General features: G+C 45.3%; 2 protein-coding genes across 3 annotated transcripts in view; one reads left to right on the top strand and one right to left on the bottom strand.

The window, feature by feature from the left end:
- RAB3GAP2 (RAB3 GTPase activating non-catalytic protein subunit 2) overlaps positions 1-8,236 on the top strand; it is a 54,846-nt gene extending 46,610 nt beyond the window's left edge. For both annotated transcript variants that reach the window (XM_075863358.1, XM_075863357.1), the window contains exons 27-35: positions 1,366-1,432; positions 1,723-1,793; positions 2,437-2,472; positions 2,905-2,979; positions 3,487-3,705; positions 5,547-5,636; positions 5,747-5,965; positions 7,054-7,212; positions 7,421-8,236. In XM_075863358.1, the coding sequence (XP_075719473.1) occupies positions 1,366-1,432; positions 1,723-1,793; positions 2,437-2,472; positions 2,905-2,979; positions 3,487-3,705; positions 5,547-5,636; positions 5,747-5,965; positions 7,054-7,212; positions 7,421-7,570 (1,086 nt within the window). In that variant the 3' untranslated portion in view covers positions 7,571-8,236. The remainder of the gene's footprint in view (positions 1-1,365; positions 1,433-1,722; positions 1,794-2,436; positions 2,473-2,904; positions 2,980-3,486; positions 3,706-5,546; positions 5,637-5,746; positions 5,966-7,053; positions 7,213-7,420) is intronic.
- A 4,595-nt stretch (positions 8,237-12,831) lies between these two features.
- Positions 12,832-18,997, bottom strand: part of IARS2 (isoleucyl-tRNA synthetase 2, mitochondrial) — a 73,610-nt gene continuing 67,444 nt past the window's right edge. The window contains exons 17-23 of the mRNA XM_075863353.1: positions 18,644-18,769; positions 18,070-18,201; positions 16,419-16,525; positions 16,190-16,335; positions 14,382-14,572; positions 13,566-13,710; positions 12,832-13,476 (exon numbers count right to left, since the gene is read on the bottom strand). Coding sequence (XP_075719468.1) covers positions 13,325-13,476; positions 13,566-13,710; positions 14,382-14,572; positions 16,190-16,335; positions 16,419-16,525; positions 18,070-18,201; positions 18,644-18,769 — 999 coding nt within the window. The 3' untranslated portion in view covers positions 12,832-13,324. The remainder of the gene's footprint in view (positions 13,477-13,565; positions 13,711-14,381; positions 14,573-16,189; positions 16,336-16,418; positions 16,526-18,069; positions 18,202-18,643; positions 18,770-18,997) is intronic.

Here is an 18,997-nt window from a genome sequence, read left to right as displayed (position 1 = left end):
GCCAATGCAGCGTGGCATGGAAGCAATCAGCCTGTGGCACTGCTGAGGTGGTATCAATGCGGCGTGGCATGGGGGCGATCAGCCTGTGGCACTGCTGAGGTATCAATGTGGTGTGGCATGGAGGCGATCTGCCTGTGGCACTGCTGAGGTATCAATGTGGTGTGGCATGGAGGCGATCTGCCTGTGGCACTGCTGAGGTGTTATAAATGCGGCGTGGCATGGGGGCGATCAGCCTGTGGCACTGCTGAGGGGTTATCAATGCGGCGTGGCATGGAAGCGATCAGCCTGTGGCGCTGCTGAGGTGTCAATGCTGCATGGCATGGAGGTGATCAGCTTGTGGCACTGCTGAGGGGTTATCAATGCGGCGTGGCATGGAGGTGATCAGCTTGTGGCACTGCTGAGGGGTTATCAATGCGGCGTGGCATGGAGGAGATCAGCCTGTGGCACTGCTGAGGTATTATGGAAGCCCAGGTAGCTTTGATATCGGCCTTCAGCTCGTCTGTATTGTTGGGTCTGGTGTCTCATCTTCCTCTTGACAATACCCTATAGATTCTCTATGGGGTTTAGGTCGGGCGAGTTTGCCGGCCAATCAAGCGCAGTGATACTGTGGTTATTACACCAGGTATTGGTACTTTTGACAGTGTGGGCAGGTGCCAAGTCCTGCTGGAAAATGAAATCAGCATCTCCATAAAGCTGTCAGCAGAGGGAAGCGTGAAGTGCTGGGAAATGTCCTGCTAGACGCTGCGCTGACTCCGGACTTGATATAACACAGTGGACCAACACTGCTGCTCAGTGTACAATGTCCTGTTTTCAGATGAAAGTAAATTTTGCATTTCATTTGGAAGGTCCCAGAGTCTGGAGGAAGAGTGGAGAGGCGTCAATCCAAGTGTCCTGCGGTCCTGTGTGAAGTGACCGCAGTCAGTGATGGTTTGGGGGCCGTGTCATCTGCTGGTGTTATATCAAGTCCGGAGTCAGCGCAGCGTCTAGCGGGACATTTCCCAGCTCTTAAACCCCTCGGATTACACTGCAGATACTGGACAGACTTTTCCGTAGGACGACATTTTGGTATTAAAAATAATTTTTGAAATTGGGCTTATATAATATTCTCATTTTCTGAGACACAACATTTTGGGTTTTCATTAACTGTTCCCATAATCATCAACATTAAAAGGATAAAGTGCTGGAAATAGATCACTCTGTGTGTGATGAATCTATAGAATATGAGAGACACTTTTTGAGTTGAATTACTGAAATTAACTTTTTGATCTTCTAATTCATGGAGAAGGACTAGTGTATATTGTGTATCTGAATAATGGACATAAAGGGCGGCTATAGGGTCACCAAATATCTGTCCTGTCCTTGCAGGAGGCTCATTTTCTGTTCCGGTCTGTGGATCATTTGAAGAACATTGATAATGCTCACGTACAGTTTGGTAAGTGGTATATAAAGTGCTCTTCAGCCCTGACCCCAATGTTGTTCTATTTGTCTGCACACCACTAGGGGGCGCAGTAACGGCAAAACCTCTGTGTTGTTTTTTGTCACTTATAATATGCTGCCCCATAGTACAGGTCAATGCTATGTAGTCACTTGTTTAATATCAGAGTTGGAGGAACGCAGCGTAAATATTCATGTAATCCTGAGGACCGCGCAATTCTATTAAAATGACGATGCCGGAAGGATATGAGCGAATATCATCGACACTCGTACGTTGTTGTATTTTAGGGCTGTCCCTGATGATGTGGAATACATTCATTATAAAACGCTTCTCGGCCGCTGCGTATCTCATGGATAAGGTGAGCACATTTACATATCTATTGTAAGTCATGAACCATGTTTAATGTCTGTGATGCCCAGTGGGGGCCACATGTGACCTATGTATGGATTCGGAGCCCAGAGAAGGGCAGCCTTTTTCCGATCTGGGGGGAAATGTACTGGGCCCGGTATGAACCTTAATCTTGCTAACAGAGTAACATCTATGCCAGCTAGGAGCGGGTTTAGATTTCCACTATAATTTTATAAATTTTTCTGATGTAAATTCTTATAAATTTGTAGGGTTGCTGTGACTCTGCCCTCTTTTGGGAAACTCCGTCCCATTTCCACAAAAGTGGCAAGAGTGGGGTAAAAAGGAGACAGAAATCTGGTGTAGAAATGTTGATAAGTTCCCCTCTGTTTGTGTCTATCCTGTGATGGTATCTGGGACCGCAGTTGGGGGTCCACAACATGTCTCTGGGCCCTGAGAAGACCCCTCATACAGAATCGCCACATGTGACGTTGACTGGATGGCGACTTTTGCTGCTTCCGGACCTTCTATTAGCATTTTATTCGGTTCCCTTGGTTTACCCGCCGGTGTCTCATGACAGAGTTGCAGGATGACATCACTCTTTTCGGTGAATATCACTCATGTGCCCCTTTTTTTTTTCTTCTTTTTCCCCTCAGGTTGGAAAATCCCCGAAGGACCGGTTGTGTAGACGGGTACGTAGAGCTGGCACTATGGTGGTATGTGAATAGCATCAGAAGGAAAATCTCCGATCACATCTCCACCCCGTCTCTGCCCCTCAATGCCTCTGGTCTACAGGTCAATGTAAAGAAATCCATCTTCTCTCCAGTCTAGTATCTGGGTGAATCCTCTGATCCCTACACCGCTATGATGCGTACGCCGCTATGATGCGTACGCCGCTATGGTCCGCACGCCGCTATGGTCCGCACGCCGCTATGGTCCGCACGCCGCTATGGTCCGCACGCCGCTATGATCCCACGCACTGCGTTTCAGCTTTACTCTGTAATCCAATGTCATGTCATTACAGCTGGTACAGCGCGTCTCTGGGGACCCTGCTCCCCTTTATTATCAGGATTATATACAGCTCTTACACATTTCATTAACTGTTGTTTCCGCACGTTGTTTAGGACGTGGGTATGAGTGATACGTCTATGACCACCTTCCTGGGAAGTTGTTATGACCTCTTACAGACCATGATGGAGGTAACTATCACAATCCTTAAGACTTCGGCTAGTTGTTTCATGATGGCGAGATAGATATACAGGATGGCTAGACGCGGCAGGGGCGGATGTGAACTACATAGATAGATATGCATACCTCCCAATGTTTGCATGCCCATAAGCGGGACACATTTAAGCCCGCGTCCCCAATCTGCCTGGGAGCGCCCACAAAGCATTCCAGGAACGGACACTTTTATGCAAATTTACATAAGCTCCACCCAATTTGAACCTCGTTTGTGGGACCATCCTGCGAAAAATGGGAGGAGTGGGAGGTATGACGTAGATATATATAAGGTATAGAACATATGTGATTGTATATATGGACTGACCGGATGACTCGCTGTGTTATTGGATGATCCCAGTGATGCAGTCCCCATACAGCATCTTACACTTGGATTACGCTTTCCCTGCACGTTGTGACCGTCGTTTAATAAAGATATAAGTGCTGTATAGATCTTCTTGGCTGTGTAACCGTCTTGTTGTCTTCAGGCTGATGTCAGCAGTGAGGAGATGTCTCCCCCATTGCTGGAGGTAGAAGACGCGTGGATCTCCGTGGAAGGTCCCAGCTCTATTGTGGAGCTGGCTCTGGAGCAGAAGCATATCCACTACCCTTTAGTAGAACACCAGTTTGTGCTGTGCGCCATCATGTACTCCGTCATGAGGTTCTCACTCAAGTCTGTTAAACCCCTCGCTCTCTTTGACAGTAAGGTGGGTTAATGTCTCAGATTGGTAGTCATGTGTTCTCAAGGTCGATTAATGTCATATGTTAATGATTGCTTAAAGCTATTTTTGCACAGATAAGTAGTAAAAGTGAATTCTTAATATGTTATTAGGGGAAAGCAGCATCTTCCGCACCTCCCAGCAGCCTGTAGTTCCCTTTTCTTATTTTGCAGGATCTCTGTTTATGTTGAGAAACCTTCTCATTGACCATTTAAATCCATCTAGAATAATACAGTAAATACAAAACGGGAAGAGGAGGGGGATGCAGCTGCAGTTTCTCTTTGTGAGACCGCATGCTGTGAGAGGGGAGAGGGAGCAGAAGTCAGAAGACATCTGATTGGCCCAGAGTGCTGAGCTCACTCAACAGGCACAGAGAGCTGGTAAAAGATACAAAAACACAGTTTAGACACCGAGTATTCCTGGATGTTCAACATTTACATCTACAGCTGCGGTTGTGATTTTTTTGTTGTGTTTTTGGGTAACGATCGTCACACTTTAAGCGTTGTATCTTTCGGGGGGCCTGGGACTGTAGTGCTCGGCCTCTGTTGGGTCATTATCTATAGCCCTACAGTGTTTCTGCCAAGTGAAGTGGATTAGAGTCCAATGATTGCCTCACCCAGACTATATTGTCACGTCTCTATAATATCAGGATAGATTTTTGTGCACATTCACTTTAATTTAGAATTCATGGTTTCATGTTATTAGTTTCCCTTTTAAAGGGGTCGTTCCACGACAAAATGACTGATCGCTGGGGACCCCCTCTACGAGGACCATCACATCACCAGAACAGGGTTCCCGAGCCCCCCGTACCTCCTTTACTGTGCTGTGAGGAGTTTGAATGGAGCCGTGGTCACGCCACGCATGCGCCCTGCCTCTCCATTCAATGTCTATGGGCCTGATGGAAACAGCCGAGTACAGCGCCCCCTGTGGATGGCTCATAAACGTTCTTCGTGGGACGACCCCTTTGGGGCTGATCAGTGTATCGTCACATTGCCACTTATGTTGATCACTTTGTTGGGTTTGTGCCTCTCATTGTGTTCCTATTAGTATGATGTGATCCGGTCACACGAGGACGATACATCATTTAATTACAGTCCTTGACTTATTTTTGGCTCCCGTTTTACTGACCTCGTCCATTAGTTTAATCTTCCGTTTAGGTTGTTATAAGCGCTGTTAACCTGGTTAATGTTTTGTGTCCATTGTTTTCTGAATCGGGTTTATTCCAGAACATGACGTCTTTATAATAATATAATGGTGGTTCCTCCTGATCCCTCCATCAAGCGCTGATTGTTTTGTTTCCTTGTGACGGTTCTTTCTTCTCCGCAGTAAACACATCCAGTGTTTAAAACCAGAACGGACCCTCCATTTTATAGTTTTATATACCCTAATGGCGGGCGCTCTGGCGGACTCGGCGCGTCCATGTATTAAAGGGTCAGCCATTGGTTTGCATTTCCTCTGTAATGTACGTCGCTGGGTAAATAAGCAGCCGCAGAGTTTCCAGGGCAACTTCATTCTAAAAAGGGGGTCATCCAGTTGGGACAACTTCTCTAAAGGAATTTTCCACCTTTTGGGAGATTTGATTACAGAAAAACCAAGTCCCCTGCTGGAGCCCCCCGACCTCTTCCAATCAGGCTGCAGTTACAAAAACCTAAAACCACAAACTTCCCCCCCCCCGTGATGCAAGATCCAGTGCTGGGCCCGGCCGTCATCTGCTCTGGCTATTGGTAGTGCTGGGGGGGGGGGGGGGGGTCATAATCTGGAGATTTCCTATGTTATTGCTGGGACCTTTTATATCACAAGACTCGTCATATTCTAATCTTTACATTCAGGGTAAGAACGCCTTCTTCAAAGATCTTACGTCCATTCAGCTGCTGCCCAGTGGAGACATGGATCCCAGTATAGTCAGCCTACGACAACAGGTACGTTCCAACACGGTCACCCCGAAATCTATCTTCTGATGATTTATAGTTTAATGCCATAGGACGTAATGATGAATCCGTACATGCCGCTGTCATCTGTCTCATTACAGTTCTTGGTGAAGCTGATGAGTGCAGAAGTCCAGGCACAGTTCCAGTCACAGATCACGGTGAAGACCGAGGAAGCCAAATCGGATGTGGAGCAGAAGCCGGTGGACTGGCCGAGACTTGCTGTGGAACTGGCGCCACAACTGCAAGTAAACGCAGACACGGTGCGGCGACATTACGTGTGCGAGCTCTACAACTACGGGTTTGACCATATTGCAGGAGAGGTAAGGAGCGTTAGCACCACCTGCTGGTGACATCGGGTACTAGCCCTGGGCCGTTCAATGTGTTTATTAATTTCTTGTAACAGAAATAATCTTCGTAGATTGGGTCACGGGACGTGTGCTGGTAAATCTGCTTCTCACTATGACAGAGATTTATCAAAACTAAAAGGGACGAGCAGAGAAGATGCCTGTAACAACCAATCAGATTTCTGCTATCATGGCCACCTCATTGGTTGTTTTGGGTAACTTCTACACTATTTCCTTTGCATGGGTTTATTGAAACTGCTCCATTAAGGGGAATCTATGAAGAGCTTTACTCTAGCATTAAAGTTACAAAGAATGGCGCACGCCATATTTTTTGTGATCATTTTTTTTCCGCTGCTTACGCCACTTTTGAAAAATGGGCATGATGAGCGGAAGGGGCCACTTGCAGCATGACAAATTGACTTTTCATTTACACCAGAAGCTGCTGTAAATTCTAACTGACATCTCGTAGCTGGCGTAGATTTAACTTCCTGACAGCAGAAGATGGGACAATTTATTAGGAGGCTTGTGCCTTTAATTAATTAGCCTGAAGCCTGCAAGAGTAAAATGTGACTAAGGGCCTGTTCACATCACCGTTCGCTTTCCGTTCCGGGGTTCCGTCGGAGGTTTCCCCGCAACTGAAAGTGAAACCACAGCTTCCGTTTCAGTCACCATTGATATCAATGGTGACGGAAACATCGCTAATGGTTTCCGTTCGTCACCATTCCGGCAGGTTTCCGGTTTTCCAACGGAATCAATAGCGCAGTCGACTCCGCTATTGATTCCGTCGTTAAAACGGAAACCTGCCGGAATGGTGACGAACGGAAACCATTAGCGATGTTTCCGTCACCATTGAGATCAATGGTGACTGAAACGGAAGCTGTGGTTTCACTTTCCGTTGCAGGGTTCACCCGACAGAAACCTCCGATGAAACTCCGGAACGGAAAGCGAACGGTGATGTGAACAGGCCCTAAGGCTGGCATATGAAATTCCTGTCCTCGTAAACCTGCCCCATTGTTTCATTTGTAAGTCTGAGCGCCCGGGTTACGTTCTTGTGTTCTTCATAGGCCATCCTTCAAGTTGTGGACAAAGAAGTTTTAGCTTCTCAACTTCTGGTTCTTACCGGGCAGCGGCTGGCACACGCGTTACTACACACACAGACCAAGGAAGGGATGGAACTGCTGGCCAGGCTGCCACCTACACTCTGCACGTGGATCAAAGCGATGGTAAGCAACAACAAGACTTAACGGAACCTGCAGATATTCATAAGGGAGTACGGCACTTCTTAATGAATAGGGGGATTTGCCCTTTAAATTCAGGTCAGCCAATCATTTGCAATAAAACTGGACTAGATTGTCTTGTTTTAGTCAGACCCGCCGGCTCCGGTAATATAATAACCACTGATGATGAATCCCCTGTAATCTCACGTTCCAGGATCCTCAAGATCTCCAGAACACCGACGTCCCCATCTCAACCACAGCAAAACTGGTGGACAAAGTGGTGGAACTGCTGCCGGAAAACCACGGCCAGTACGGCCTGGCCCTGAACCTCATAGAAGCGGTGGAAGCCATGTCTGCACTGTGACGTGCCCCCCGGCAGGAGGGTCCCGGCATTCAGGGCTCTTGTAAAGTATCTATGTCTATACCAGCCATTATGTCTGTTAGGATACATGTGTAATTAATATGCAAATATGTGTGAGATAAAAGAATTGTTACATTAAGATCCCTGTTTATTTATATCCCCAGAAGAGCAGGTCGGGATTACCCAGAAGCCCTCGTTATCCTCTCTGTGTATATAGAACGCAAAACACTATGATCGACTAAAGACTTTATCCAGTCCTGATCCCCACAATCAAAGTGCTCTTAATATCAGCCATAGTCCTTGTAGGGAGGTGTGGGGACCCCCGGGCTGTAGTGCGTCTTGTAGGGAGCTGTGGGGACCCCCGCGCTGTAGTGCAGCATCTTGTAGGGAGGTGTGGGGTCCCCCGGGCTGTAGTGCAGCATCTTGTAGGGAGCTGTGGGGACCCCCGGGCTGTAGTGCAGCGTCTTGTAGGGAGCTGTGGGGACCCCCGGGCTGTAGTGCAGCGTCTTGTAGGGAGCTGTGGGGACCCCCGGGCTGTAGTGCAGCGTCTGATCAGGGCGCACCCCCCCCTCCCCCTCCCCCTCCCCCCTGGCATTGCTAGAAGACTTGTCTTTTACAACATTAAATGATAAAAAGTATTAAATAAAAGTTGCTATTTTAATGGTGGAAGGCGAGTCCTCGGTGTGATGATTGTGGATAATCTTTACTAGTCGATGTGTCGGCTGCCCTGGAAAGAACAGCGCGCTGCTATTCACTGACAGACAGAAGTGTTATGTAACCGGCACTGTAGAGAGTCATCAGTGATTGCGGTTACAGGTCCAGGGACGGTTCCTCTACTTATGAGCCCATAACGACGACACCTGCCTGTGCTCTGACATTCAGCCCTGTCATAGGGACACTGGCCATGTTGCCCATAGAAACTAATCACGGTGTAGCTTTCATTTTTCCAGGGTTTAACCCCTTAGTGACCAGCCTGATTTAGGTCTTAATGACCAAGCCATTTTTTTTTTACGTTTTTCCGTCGTCTCATTCCAAGAGCTTTAACTTTTTTATTTTTGCGTCGACATAGCTGTATGAGGTCTTGTTTTTTGTGGGACAAGTTGTATTTTGTAATAGCACCATTTTGGGGTACGTATAATTTGATTAACTTTTTTTGGGACAAATAGAAAAAAAAATTGCCACACTTTTTTGCATCCTAATACGCCGTTTACCGTGTGGTATAAATAACACACTAACTTTATTCAGCGGGTCGTTACGATTGCGGCGATATCAAATTTGATAGTTTTCTTATGTTTTACTACTTTTACACAGTAAAAACTTTTTTTTTTTCAAAATTATTTGTTTTTGTTTCTCCATATTTCAAGACCCATAACTTTTTTTATGGTTCCGCCGATGCAGCTGTATGAGGGCTTTTTTTTTTTTTGCGGGACGACTTCTAGTTTTAATTCGTACGGTTTTGGAGTAGATGCGACTTTTTGATCACTTTTTAAGGCTGGATTCACAGAAAACAGCAATTTTTAATTTTTTAAAATTTTTTACGTTGTTTACCGTGCGGGTTAAATAATGCAATGACTTTATAGTCGGGGACGTTATGGATGTGGCGATACCAAATATGTGTAACTTTTAACTTTTTTTTTTTTTTTTTAATAATAAAGCATTTTGTAAGGGGAAAAAATGGGTTTTTATTTTTTTTACTTTTTCTCTTTACTAGTCCCACTAGGGGTCTGCACTATGCAATCGTCCAATCGCTTTTATAATACACTGCAGGGGTGAGGGGGGTGAGAGGGAGCTCCCGCCCTCCCTCTCTCCAAAACCACTCAAATGCATACTGATAATTGATCTCGCCCGATCGAGCAGGGACGCCCCCCGCCACCGCCGGTAGCGGAGAGCAGGGAGATTTAACAGCTCCCTGCTCTGTGTCTTTATTCCGATGCAGCGCCGGGAAAAGGCCTATTGGCGGTCACTAATGAGAAAGTTGGAGCAATCAGAGCTGATCTTTCAGAAAGACTGTTTGGATAAATGAGGCCCATTGAGTCTGGACTTTCAAATGGAGAGTGATTTGAATGTCACACTGTCCCTATGACAAAGCCAAAAAAAAAAGCTGCACAGACAGGAAGTGTTGTCATGGGGTAACTGGAGTAGTCTCACCAAGCACTGATATTGATAACTCAGGAAAGATATAATATATTAAAAACTGCTTTCATATCATGTACGCGGGAGGGTCTTGTGTATATTACTTTCTGTAGGTGTCCTGAGGCTCCACAGCGACATTTTATCACCTCTGAGTCCAGGTAATATCGAGGCATTACCGCAACCTCAATGTTTATCTATGGGGGAGGGGGGTTTATGGGAAAGCTGCCTCAAATCACAAGAATTCTAGCTAGTAACAGGCTCCTTGACTTTTTCCCTCATTGGGGAAACATTGAGGTTTCAGTAATTTCGCAGATTTAGGACAACAGGCGTAAATAATATAATCAGATAGGACTGGTAATACAGGTCAGTGAAGTGTAGACCGGAAATAATGTCTGACAGGCGCTCCCAAAGGGAAACAACAGGTTGGATTTAAAAACTTCTGGTTATGCCTGGAGACAAGCGGTGACAGCAGGTGTCTGGCGGCCCCTTATACCCATGCTATGCCTATGACGTGCTTTACAGACAAGACCTCGGATCACACAATGTCACATTAGACGTTTGTTAATAAAAATCAACTTTATTGAGCTCTGTCCTTCCCCATATATAAAATATACAATGTGTGCGGTCTTATAAGGCGTACGTATACTGGAAGCGTGCGAGGATCCTGGCGCTGTGGTCACGTCTCCTGCAGCAATTGGGGAGTCTTCAGGCTGCCCGAAGTATCAACGATCAAGTCCTGATCACTCGGCAGCGCACCGGTCCGTATATAGGAGTGCGATTCACAGTCCACCGTGATCAATACGAGAGAAACTTCTCCAGGGAAGATTTACACCAATGCATTATGGGTACATCCAGCACCTTTCTTTTACTTAGAAAACCTGTCACTATAAGGGCCAGTTCACACACTGCGTACATACTGCGGTTTTCTGCAACGGAAACCGCAGCAAAGTGGATGAGGTAAAATAAATCTCATGCACACGCTGTGTAAATACCGCTCCGAAATTGACCTGTGGGGCGGAAATTCATACCGCAGCGTGTCAATTGTCTTTACGTAAACGCTGCTTATGGGGATGTAAATCCTGCATCAAATAGCAGTTCAGTTTCTTGCGGCGGATTCACAGCGATCCCGCTGCAAAAAACGGAACTCCGAAAACAAAACAAAAAAATAGTAAAAATTTTAACTAGGAGTCTATTACATCCTCCTGGGATGATGCTTCATCCCATGTGACCACCGCTGCAGCCAATCACAGGCTGTAGTGGTCACATGGATGAAACGTCATCCCAGGGGGCCGGCTTTAGTGCTGCAGTTTTTCGCAACTGACATTCCAGGAGAAAAACTGAACCACAGTTTGGAGCTCTTTTTTGCCCAGAATTCCCTGCGGCAGACACGGTGGATATGCTGCGTGCGTGTAACCGCCCCGTGTGAACTCCGCCTAACAGGCATATTAAAATAATGACATCCGTGCAATCCCCCAAATGTAGTTTTACTAGTGAGTATAACCACATCCACTAAACAGCCCCCCCCCCCCCCCTCAAGGAGGAAAATGGGGGCTGAGATGGATCATGTGATAGATCACGTGACGTCACAAAACCACAATGTGATTATGGTTCTGCCCGGATTTGTGGAGTCACATGGTGCATCACATGATCCCTCTCAGCCAGTCAGCAGATCTAGGAGGATCATGTGAAGCAGTTTGTGACAGGAGTTGTGGAGTGTGCGTCACGTGTTCCTTTTCAGAGCTGCTAATTGGTTGAGAGGGATCATGTGATTGCTCAGGACCAGGAAGTGCTTTCTTTTCAGCCCCCGTCTGGCACACGGTGGGCTTAGGGCTGTTTTGTGGATGCCGTGACATACAATAGTAATTTACACGGATCAGTCGTAGTGACTAATTATCGTTATAGGCAAAACTTTTCATCAATAAATTCTTGATTTCTCTGTTCGGACTTTATTAGGATTCCTGACAACATAAAACGTCAAAAGGGAGGGAAAAAAAAAAATCAGCGGGTTGTCACCATGTAATGACACTGATACGCGGCACAGACTGCCCTCTGCTCGGGTACACACAATGATGGGGCTTCTCCTGCGGATAAATAGGAATCCTAATGGTGGGATAGGGATCATTATACTCATCACTACAGAACAGCCTTTGGTTTCATAGTCCACAGATCCTCATTGGAGAAACTGCAGTCATTTTACAAAAAAGTTCATATTCTATTAAATATTTTTTGCTAAATTCCTCTTCAATATTCACATGCAGCAGATTTGATTCATCAATTTCCCTTGACTGTAAACTCTTCCCATACATCTGACTGCGTCTGTTTGAAGTGCTTGGATTTCTGCCAGCGACATTCAGATGTATGGAGGAGTGACAGAAATATTAACATACCCCAAATCTCCTGCCACGTCCCATGTCAGGTAGGAGGGCGCTCTGCCCAGGACATGTAAGGCGATATTCACACCATGAGGGGGGGGGGGGGGGGTGTGCGCCATGATTTAAAGAGGCTCTGTCACCAGATTTTGCAACCCCTATCTGCTATTGCAGCAGATAGGCGCTGCAATGTAGATTACAGTAACGTTTTTATTTTTTTTAAAACGAGCATTTTTGGCCAAGTTATGACCATTTTTGTATTTATGCAAATGAGGCTTGCAAAAGTACAAGTGGGCGTGTTTAAAAGTAAAAGTCCAACTGGGCGTGTATTATGTGCGTACATCGGGGCGTGTTTACTACTTTTACTAGCTGGGCGTTGTGTATAGAAGTAACATCCTCTTCTCTTCACAACGCCCAGCTTCTGGCAGTGCAGACACAGCCGTGTTCTCAAGAGATCACGCTGTGTCGTCACTCACAGGTCCTGCATCGTGTCGGACGAGCGAGGACACATCGGCACCAGAGGCTACAGTTGATTCTGCAGCAGCATCAGCGTTTGCAGGTAAGTAGCTACATGGACTTACCTGCAAACGCTGCTGCTGCAGAATCATCTGTAGCCTCTGGTGCCGATGTGTCCTCGCTCGTCTGACACGATGCAGGACCTGTGAGTGACGTCACAGCGTGATCTGCCAGAAGCTGGGCGTTCTGAAGAGAAGTGGATGATACTTCTATACACAACGCCCAGCTAGTAAAAGTAGTAAACACGCCCCGATGTACGCACATAATACACGCCCAGTTGTACTTTTGCAAGCCTCATTTGCATAACTACAAAAATGCTCGTTTTTTAAAAATAAAAACATTACTGTAATCTACATTGCAGCGCCGATCTACTGCAATAGCAGATAGGGGTTGCAAAATCTGGTGACAGAGCCTCTTTAAGTATATGGGTTAAATGGCTTCTAGTAAAACAATCTTATTATTTGCATTCAAAATCTGCACTTGCGTGTGACCGGTTTCTATGGAAGAATCACAATTTCTGCCCAGTTATTAGAATACATTGTTTGTAATACAGATTTTTAGGCAGCTGCAGCCGTCGAGAGACAGAAGACTATACCAGCCCTCCCTGTACATGAGCAGCACATACTTAGTATATGCAGCTACGCTCTGCCAGCGGCTCCATGCCAGGCGGAAGATGCCAACTGGAAGTCTCCAACAAGTAGAGGAGACACAAGGCACCTGTTACATTGCAGCGTTCAGACTACGGACTCCATTTTCCAGCAATCGCTTCCAGGCAGCGGGGGCAGGGGGTCAGGACTGATTCCGTGGTATACTTTCTGCAGCGTGGGCAGCGTTCTTTGGTACTCGGCTGAATTATGACTTTATAGGTTTCTTCCTCACAGATGTCGCCACCTGGAAAATAACAGGTTAAAATAATGTCACCTGACCATAACAAAAAGATGAATGTGCAGGTGGATTTACAAAAAGATTAATGTCCCTACCTTCTAGGTTGATGAGGAATGATCCTTTAAGGACTGTGGCCTCGGGCGGGAGATCCACTGGCGCCGTGGTCATCAGACTGGTCTGAGATGCCATCAGTAATTCATTAAGCTGTGACGTAGTTGACGTGTTCTCATCCTGCAGAGTCTGAGATACGGAGGCGACGGGTTAACGACCGGAGATTTCTGTAATTCATTTTCAGGTTAATAAAATGAGACGACTCACCACCCTTAGAACGCCTATGCTGATTGGTGGTTGCCATATACATCTAGCACCGCTTATCTCAGGGGAAATAATAGGATCACACAGTAAATGGTCTTTGTTTGGTTGCACGAGCTTTCGTACAAGGTAAACAGGAGACGTGCTGCCGTCAAGATGCAAATGTATGGGGACGAAGGATCGCGGTAATGATCATTTGTCTCCATAGTCCCGATCATAGAGCAAACGATCGCCGATCAACCGGCTGTATTGTTGATCGGCGCTCCAGAACGTGGTTGCATGGGCAAATATCTGCCTATGTTACAAGTCACTATTTCACTGATCTTGGGGGGGTGGGAATGATCTGATTGTCAGTAGATCTCTTTAGGAAGCAAAAAATCTTCACGTGTAAAACGTCCAAATAGTGGCATCGGGTCAACATTGTAAAAGGTTATATATATATATTTTTATTTATTTTTAATAACTAACTCCCAGCATGCCCTGACAATCACAGGCTGACATCACATGCTGGGAGTTGTAGTGTCAGTGCGGTTCGCTGCTGTACTATAATGTCCACCTAGATGATGCAGCATTGATTACAGTCGGTGCAGTTCTCTCACCTCCATTAACTCAAACAGCAGGCCGGGCTCAATGACGACACTGAGCTCATACTCCGCTGTATTCTTGCCAGGTATTGCCCCAAGGAAGAGATCTCTGATGGAGCACGCGGCCTCCACAGCCTCCACCAATCCCGGCTTCTTCCACACAGAATTCGGCACAAACCACCCGGTTCGGAAAACACCGTCACCATCTAAACAAAAAGAAAATCAGAGTAACAGTCCTGATGGGGATGGGACATAATGTAACGAGATACCATGGGAGTTATTAAAGGGTTTTTTTTTTCCAAAGACCTCTCTCTCTCTTAATTTGCTTCAGTCTATAAAAAATATTAATATTATCAAACATAATATATGTTTTGTTTTTTTAAATAACGGTCAAGATAATAGTCGAGGAAATATTGATGACGGACGTTTTATTACGGTTGTCAGTGGTCACGTCCACCGTCTGTACATTGGTAATGTGGTCGTGAATGTGCAGGTTACACCGCCTGCTCCTCATGTACCTGCGGGGCGCAGAGATCCAGCATTCAGTGAAGCTCCCCTGCCGTCCGGCTCCTCATAGACATGTGGGGGAGATTTATTTCAACTGTCTTAGGCCCCTTCACCAGGTTTAGCGTTTACATTGGGAAAGCTCCTGGCAGACACGCTAAAATGTGTATATAGGGCTGTATTAGCCCGACGTCAGCGCACCTGTTTTATAGGTATGGAATTGCGTAGTACTGTAGACTATGCAATTACATCCTGCGGGAATCCTTAAAAAAAAACAAAAAAAAAAAACATACGGCGCTTTATACTAAATTATTATTCTTTTTTTAACATGGGAGAGGATAGCTGACATATGCCACTGTATGGCGTAGATCACAGAGATACATTGAACCTCTACATCAATGGCTTTTTGATAGACTTTCATTATGTTAAATGGACACCGTTACAGTCTATGGGTGATGGATGCATTAAACAAATACCTAACAGTGGCATCCGTCACCCATAGTCTATAATATATCCAATTAATGTATACCATTAGAAACTTGCATGACCCCACGGTTCATGATGATACCACTATATTCTATGGGTACGGATGCCACGCTTAGGGCATCTGTCACAGCTGACGTTTAACGTATACATCAGAAGCTTTTCCCGACATTGCTTTCTAAAAAAAAAAGTAAAAAATTGTGTGCGGATTAATTTCTTATAATATCTCTGGAGCTCTGTATCAGAACACCGATGCTCCAATAGACATAGATGTAAAACATAACATTCTGGCTTCCTGCAGCCACCACTAGAGGGAGCATCGGAGCTTTCTGCATACGGATTATACATAGAATTCAATAATAACACAGTATGCAGTATCTCCCTCTCGTGGTGGCTGCAGGCAGCCAGAATGTTAGATCTCAAATCTATGTCGGGGATTAGGAACTTTGGCAAAAAAACAACCGCTATCAGGATATATTAGGAAATTAATCAGCGAAGAATGTTGAACTTGAAAATGAAACGATGATAAAGGGTGGAGATTCACTTTAAAGGCTTCCATATGTGTATTCCATAAATATTCATCCTCCACACAAGAACAGAACAGGAGAGGTTAAAGGGATGGCCTGGTGCTTGACTACCTCATCTAAAGGGGTCTTCCGAACCACTAATGGCATATCGATCACATATACCAGAAATCTATGATTGGGTGTCTGAGCGCTGGGACCAGTAATCTCTGAAATAAAGGGTCTGCGCGGCTCTTTGAACACATGACCATGGCTGCCGTGATACAGCGCTGTGATGAGAGCAGCAATGCCTTCCCTCTTTCCTTTCTTTACCTTTTCTATACGGCAGGTACTGGAATATTTCTTCTGCCAAGTGTGGAAGAATTGGTGCGAATGAGCGAACCACAATGTCCAGCGCCTCGGCCAGCACCGTCAGACACGAGCGACGCTTGGGGTCTCTCTCTTCTTCACAGTAAAGCCTGAAGGATTATATATGAAGAATGAACAGCGCCATCTAGTGTTACGCATCATGTAGGGACAGGACAGCGGAGAACACACTTACCGGTCTTTGATTACACTGAAGTAGAAGCTGGACAGGTCTCTGGTGACCAGGACTTCTAGCAGGCGAGTGACTTTTCCAAACTCATAAGTCTTGTAAGCCTCGGTAACCTAGAGAAAGGACAAAGCTCAGATTGCAAGACTGACGTAGTGTGAAGATCTCGTATCTGCACCAAATAACCATCAATAATCATCATCAATCATAAATCATCATTATCAATCATCATCATCGCAACTCAAGTAATAAAATCTTATTTGACCAGTAAATACAACATTGGTGGTGAAACTCATGAGCCGGTCACTGGATAAGGAGAATCTTCAAGATGCCGTTAACCCCTTAAGGTCACGGTCTATTTTGGACCAAGGGATGCAGCGATATTTTTTGTTTTTTCATCTCTGCTCCTAAAGCCATTTGTTCCATCCAAGTAGCCATATACGGCTTGTTTTATTTTGCGAGACAAGATGTATTTTTAATGGCACCATTTTGGTGTATAATGTATTGTATAACTAACTTTTTTTGGGAGGGGAGGTAGTTAAAAAAAACCAGCAATTCTGCCATTGTTTTTACGGTGTTCACAGTGTGGTATAAATTACGTAACTGTATTCTGTGGGTCGCTACGATTACGGTGATACTAACTGCATATATTATTTTTATGTTTTTCTACTTTTGCCCAATACATTTTTTTTTTTTTTAGAAATTACTTTTTTGTGTTGCTGCATTCAAAGACCCCCAACATGGATATTTTTCTCGTCTGAGGAGCTCTATGAGGGCTTGCGTTATGCGGAACAAGTGGTTTTCCTGGTACCATTTTGGGGAACATACCATTTTTTTTATCACTTTTGATTCTGTTTTTTTATGATCAAAAAGCATACATTTTTGATTTGTTTTAAAGCATTTTTCTTTTATGGCATTCACAGTGTGGGGTAAATAATGTGTTCATTTTATCGTACGAGTCGTTATGAATGCGCTGATAACAATTTTGTATATTTTTTTAATATTTTTACACTTTTTTTTTCAAAATAAAGGGCTTTGTGTGGGGAAATAGTTCTACTTTTCCTTTTTGTTTTAAACCCTTTTTTTTGGGACTTGAGCCTCCGACTTTCTGAACTCATATATAATGTACAGGACTTCTGTATTTCAATGCATTATATATGTGTCTGTGTAAAACTGCCAGTGCCTAATAGGCTTCCGCATATGACAGACCTGGGGGCCATTGTTTGCCCCGTTGTTAGCCATAGCAACACATCAGCACCCCATGATCGCATTGGGTGGGGTATCGGCTGCATATTACTGAGCCCGCGCCATCACAGCGTCGTAATAGTATGACGGCTTGCGTTAACCAACAGTACTACCACGGCGCAGAACGCGGAGCGATTAAAGAAAACGACTAGTAGGGTTTCCCTGACTGCTGTGGGTCTTCTAGCATCACAAAGACTGTGCAATGTAGAGATAGAGAACAACACAAACATCGCGAGATGTGTCCAACTATTTGGTCTGGGGTGGCAGAGACTTCCCCATTATATGTTTTCAGGGCCTATTGGCTAGATAGGTCATAAAAGTTTGATCAGTGGAGGTCTAACCTCTGGGACCCCCCGAATCTTGAGAATTGGGGGGCCTGAGAGTAGTCATATACAGCGATGAGCTCTACGAGTACCTTGCTGGCGTAGTCCTGAAGTAGGTGGAGCATATACTGGTCTATTATATACATCTGGGGTCCAGGGATGGAGTCAGTTTCGGGGTTGAATCCGGACAAGTTACCCAGCATGAATCGCACCGTGTTCCGCACCTGCAGGATGATACGGAGTCAGGTGAGGAAACGACCGGCTGCATCAGCACTGCTCTGTATGAACTTTCTAAATAAAAACCAGGACAACCGTCCAACGAGAAAACAAATGACTCTCCATAAAACAAAGTTACATCACCGAATGACAAATATTGTCTATGTATCTCCATTGCTGGAGCTTCCAGTAGCACAAATAGTGCAACTCAATATGTACCTGCGGTTGTGCCTCTCGCCCAGATCTAAATGTGAGCTCTGGAGACCGAGCAGGAAATACCAAGATCATTTCTGTCAAAGGGGATTTCCAGGAAGCCCACCCGCCTGTCCGCAGAATATGACAACCAAGATGGTGGGCAGAAAACATACCCTTTTGCCTACAGCTCCAACTTCTGATTAACCCTTATGCGGCCACTTGGGGTAGACAAACTGTCATCCAACATAGCGTTACCTTATTGATATCCTCTCGGGCTGAGTTCAGCACTGTCGAACCGATCGTTACTTCTGTAAAGACATTGGATTCTGCTACCCACCAGCGCAAGACGTCCGCTCCATAGGCCGGCTCCTTTATTTTGTCCTAAATAAAAAATAAAAAAAATAAAAAAAATGTGAAGCCCAGAACTCCCCTGATAACAGTGAAATAAAGCAGATTTCATGAAAAATCATTTGAAATTATAAAATACTGGTTGCCGGCAGCTGCCACTAGGGGGCTCATAGGAGCTTACTGCATACTGTGTTATTATTGAGTTCTATGTAAGAGCCTCAGCTCCCCCTAGTGGTGGTTATAGGGTGACAAAATGTGATA

This window comes from Rhinoderma darwinii, chromosome 4 (assembly GCF_050947455.1).
Source record: "Rhinoderma darwinii isolate aRhiDar2 chromosome 4, aRhiDar2.hap1, whole genome shotgun sequence".
Classification (NCBI taxonomy): domain Eukaryota; kingdom Metazoa; phylum Chordata; class Amphibia; order Anura; family Rhinodermatidae; genus Rhinoderma; species Rhinoderma darwinii.
This window is presented reverse-complemented; position numbering and strand designations above follow the sequence as displayed.